At 47.4% G+C, this 4,623-nt stretch overlaps 1 protein-coding gene across 1 annotated transcript; it reads right to left on the bottom strand.

The window, feature by feature from the left end:
• Positions 1-896: 896 nt before the first annotated feature.
• On the bottom strand, positions 897-2,897 carry KIF2B (kinesin family member 2B). The gene has a single exon (XM_013953064.2). The coding sequence runs from the start codon at positions 2,895-2,897 to the stop codon at positions 897-899; it is 2,001 nt and encodes a 666-aa protein (XP_013808518.2).
• Positions 2,898-4,623: the final 1,726 nt, after the last annotated feature.

The raw sequence follows: 4,623 nt of genomic DNA, 5'->3' as shown, positions 1-4,623 counted from the left end.
TTGCTACCCTGTCAAGAATTTAAGCTAATTAATTTCCACTTTGAGTAATATGGACAGATAAGTGCCTGATGCTTTAAGCTCCCTCCAAAGAGCAGTTTTGCAGCGGTTTGCATCAGGGATGATACAACAGGCTGTGGCTGTCTCTCCCCGAGCACCGTATCACGGGGATATGCACCCAGCACACGGTGCTTTGCTGGAGGCAGCTCTTCTGACCCTTTGGTCTGGCAAATCTCTCATCAGGCCTTTGATACCTGTGTCCCTCTGCAAGCCTTGCAGGCGCATCCACTTCCTGCAGGCCACGCAATTGCCGGCATCCTTAGCCTGATTTTAGTGAAGGAAGGTTCTAGCATTTGTTTTAAATGACTCATGAGAACATGATTAAGAAAGACAGACAAGGAGAGGAAAAAAAAGGAGAGCGAGCAGATGCTATAAGAAAAGCTGCTGCTTATGCCATGACAAAATAACCCTCATTTCCCCAAAGTATCATGCTCAAAAATGGTAGTGTTTGCATTAACACCTTTTTAAATCACTCCAAATGCCTACGTCTCAGGGAGTATATATATACACACACACACACATATATAAATATATGTAATATTTTACAGACATGAGAGGGAAACCTGCACAGATGAGGTGAGATATATTTTCTGTTAGTCCTTTTCCTACAGATCTGATCCTTTCAAATGAAGGTTCTACTTTTTACAATGAAAAATATCTGGATCACCACAAGAGTACTCTCCTACAATCTGAGCCACTACTTTCAAGACAAACCACCAGGATTTCCCTGCAGACACGTTTAAGAATTTTTAAAGCATCCAAGTTATTGGGCAGTTAAAGCAGCAGCACTGCAACAGCTCTCATCTTACAGCAGTTTCAGAGGACGGGTCCGGCACAGCTTACAGCACACGGGATCTCTTTGTGCTGATCTGGTTGCCGCCCTGTTCTTCCTTGCAAAGAGCTGACCGGAAAGATCTGACTTTTTCTTGGATCTCAGTCAGGATGCCAATCTTTTGTCCCAGGACTGCTTCAAACTGTGCAGCGTAAAAATCTACGTCATAGTCTATTTCTTCAGCCACTTCTAAGAATACTTTCAGCCATCGCAGAGACTCCTGATGTTCCTCTATAAGTGTCTTCTTATCCATCTCTTTTCTCTTCTTCTGGGTTTTCACCCTGGCACTGAAAGTAAATAACTGGGGGGTGACTTCCTTCTCTCCCTGTACACTCAACAGCTGCAGCTCAGCTGTCCTGGGCAAGTTCTGCTTAGTCCAGGGTTTCTTCATATCTTTCGAGTGATACAGGAACCTGGACACTTCCTGACAGGGTTGTCCAAGAGAACCTACCCCCAGCTCCTTCACGCGGTTAGCATAACGCAGGGTGTTGAGGGTGTGCTCACAGGACCTCATCCCTGGAGAGACAGTGGCGATCATGCAGGTAGATGAGTTCTCCCCTATGAACGAGTCCCTCAATACCTGGGTGAGTTTGCTAGCTCTGAATGGGGTGTGGGCTTTGTTACGCCCCAACGCCCTGATACACTCCTTCAGGGCCAAGAGGCTTTTATTAATATCAGCCCCCTCCAGCCTTGTTTGCCTGTCTGCAGTGGAGATGTCAGCTCCTCTTTCATTCCCAGCCAAATCAATCAGGGAAAACTTGCCATACAAATGCCCTCTCTTCTTGAGTATGATCTGGAAGATGGCGTGGCTCCGGGAAGAGTGAGTGTTGGCGGATGTCTGGCCTGACATGCGACACTTGCTACCAGTTTCAATCAGCTTGATGACATCTTCTACACAGGTGACCTCTTGCTCCTGGAGCCCCACCACCTGAATCTGTTGTTTACCATCTTCTAGCACCCTCAGCTGCTTCTTCCAGTTCAGCAGGTCAAACACCTTGCCCCCATAAATCTCAAAGAAGGCCCCGTAGACCCGAAGCTCTAGTTTCTGGCAGCTGGGGTCCTGCAGCCTGCTGAAGACATCCTCGGCTACCAGGACGTAGATCCCTTTGGAGCACTCCGAGTTCTTGATGGAGAAGTCTCCCCCCATGGTGTATGTCTTGCCACTGCCTGTCTGGCCATAGGCAAAGCAGGTGGCCATGCCCCCCTGGAAGACAGTCTCCACCAGGGGCTGGGCAGTGTGCTTGTACACCAGCTCATTGGTGGCATGGTCATCGAAGGCATTGTCAAAGCGGAAGATCTGGTTTTTTAGGTATCGAGTGAGGTCCAACTTCTGCTTGGCTTCATGCACCATCACCACATCCTGGCAGGGCACAGTCACTACATCGAAGTCCTTGAGCTCAGCCTCATATTGGTTCAGCGGCCGCTTCCGGACACACACACAGATGCGATGGGGCCGGCTGGGCCTGGTGGCCTGCACAGCCTCACAGTCCAGGTGGCTGCGGTACTCCTGAATCATGTCCATCACATCAGCCCTGGGATGGAGTGATGCCGTTGCCTGCTGGGCCCGCCGCTCCCGCATCTCCAGCCGCCGACGTTCCCGCTGTTCCTGCAGCCTCTCCACCTGCCTCACACATGGTGATGTCCACCTGTGGTTATAGCACTCTGAGCCAGGTCGGCGAGCCATGGGGTCCCTGCCATCCCCAGATGGCTTCTCCACCTTGATGGGCCGCGGCAGCACTTTGCTCACCAGGCTCTGGTCCCCTTTGGCTGATGGTAGGGCCTCAACGCTGGTCACAGGCATGCTCCCTGGGGCCAGATGTGGGTTGAGGGCAAAGGCGAGCTGGAGATCCACCTTCTTGCCCTTGTTGGTGCCTTTCTCAATCCACTCCACAGTGATGCTGGAGGTGTTTCCATGGAGCTCTGTCACCACCGCCGGGTGGATGCGCCCATCGCTGCGCTTGATCTCCAGGTAGGTGCCCACCTGGATTTGCCCAAACTCCCCAGACATGCGGTCCCCGGGTTGTGGCCACAGCTGCTGGGACGGAGGAGCCCTCCCGGCTGGGGGGCAAGGCAGGCAGGGCCGGAGCTCGCCGTGGGGGTCTCTGGGCACGGCGGGGACTCAGCACAGCCACCCTATGCCCAGTTCCACCTCACAATGGCCTGGGTGGCCCCACCCAGAGGGCTTTAAAGGGGGTATGGCTTTAAAATTAAAAATATATGCATTTTTAATCAGCTGCCATGGGTTCAAGGAATATATAAAGCTGCTGTCACCTGAAAAGGCCTATCTGAGTTTGCAGGCTGGCGTGTGGCTGCTGTGACACATCATGTCTAATTAGATCAGTCACATTAAGTTAAGCTAATGGGACTGACGCAAGAATTTATAGTAGCGATACAAGTGCAGGGATTCAACAGAGCATTTTTGTCCTGCAATGACCACAAAAAATGCAGTAAACAACATGTTGTTTTCAATTACTTTGAACATACATTTTGAATTATTTTAAAAGGCTTTGCATGCCTTGAAATCCCACTTGAAGAAAAATGGGCTTAATAGCAAATGAATGAAAAACAGAGTTGCAGTGTGAGTGCAGTGGTTATATCTGTACTCATGAGAAAAAATTTGGTATCATTTTGATAACTGGAACAGTTGATGATATTTTTAATCCATTTCTGTAATGCTCTTCAGTCATCTAGATTCCTGAATAGAGAATTCCAAAGTCCTGGTTACAAGAAAATCTTTTTAACAGCTGGACATATGTGAAGAGGTTTGGTTTACTGTGACAGGTAGATTCAGACATTCAGTAATGAAGACTGTTATTTACCAAAATACTCAAATTCCATGACAGCCATCAGAAGAATGCTTGCAGAAATACCAGTAAATTTATAAAGGCTTGAAGTAAAAAAATAATAATAAAAAAAAAAACCTAATTCAGAAGGTTTATTTAAAAAGGTAAATAATTATCTCCATTTGTCCTTGCCTTTTGACTGGTATGACTTCAAATGATGAATTCAGAGAGTCTGAGATCACCAAAACTTAACAATAAGGACAATCTTCGATGTCCTTATTTACCATCCTCCTTTCGGAGCCAAAACACCAATTAACATGTGCTGTAACTTCCTGAAGGACATCAATTAACATTCACATTTCTCTCCAGGGACATAGCCACCACGACTGTTGTTCTTTTAGCTACACGTGCTTGACTAAATCCTCATGCCTTTGAACTTGTTTCAAATATAATTCAAAACATTTTTGCATGGAGAAACATCACTGTTACAGAGAGATCTTGTTCTTGGGTCTCCATCTGAAAATGCCAGCCTGATGGAGAATGCATAGTAGTAAAACGGGAGCAACTTGCTGGTTAGATTTTGGAGATAAAGCCTGCCACGTACACTTTGAGATAAGCCTGAAGAAACACAGAGCATCACGGATATAGAGTAGAGCAAAGCTGTGATTTTAAGGGGTTGTTCAGCTTTCCATGGCAACACTGTCTCTCTTAGTACGACTCCTAGATGAAATCCTTTTGTCAAATCCAGAGGTCAAAACGTCCTGGAGTAGCAGGCTGAAGCCGTATCCCACGAATGGGCCAGAGGGATGTAATGACATCAATCCTCGTGGCAGACCGACTTCTCTGTTTAATGTTTGGAGACCTTTTTAGAATCTCAGACGGGCATCAGAGTTCAGTCAAGCTTTTGCTTGAGGAATTTGGTATTCGCTCCTGGATAGCTTAACAACTTTT

Source organism: Apteryx mantelli, chromosome 19 (genome assembly GCF_036417845.1).
Source record: "Apteryx mantelli isolate bAptMan1 chromosome 19, bAptMan1.hap1, whole genome shotgun sequence".
Lineage (NCBI taxonomy): Eukaryota > Metazoa > Chordata > Aves > Apterygiformes > Apterygidae > Apteryx > Apteryx mantelli.
Note: the sequence above shows the minus strand (reverse complement) of the source record. Positions and strands in the feature narration are given on the sequence as shown.

Coding starts and splice junctions, on each gene's coding strand:
- KIF2B (XM_013953064.2), bottom strand. CDS start 2,897: ATGTCTGGGGAGTTTGGGCAAATCCAGGTGGGCACCTACCTGGAGATC.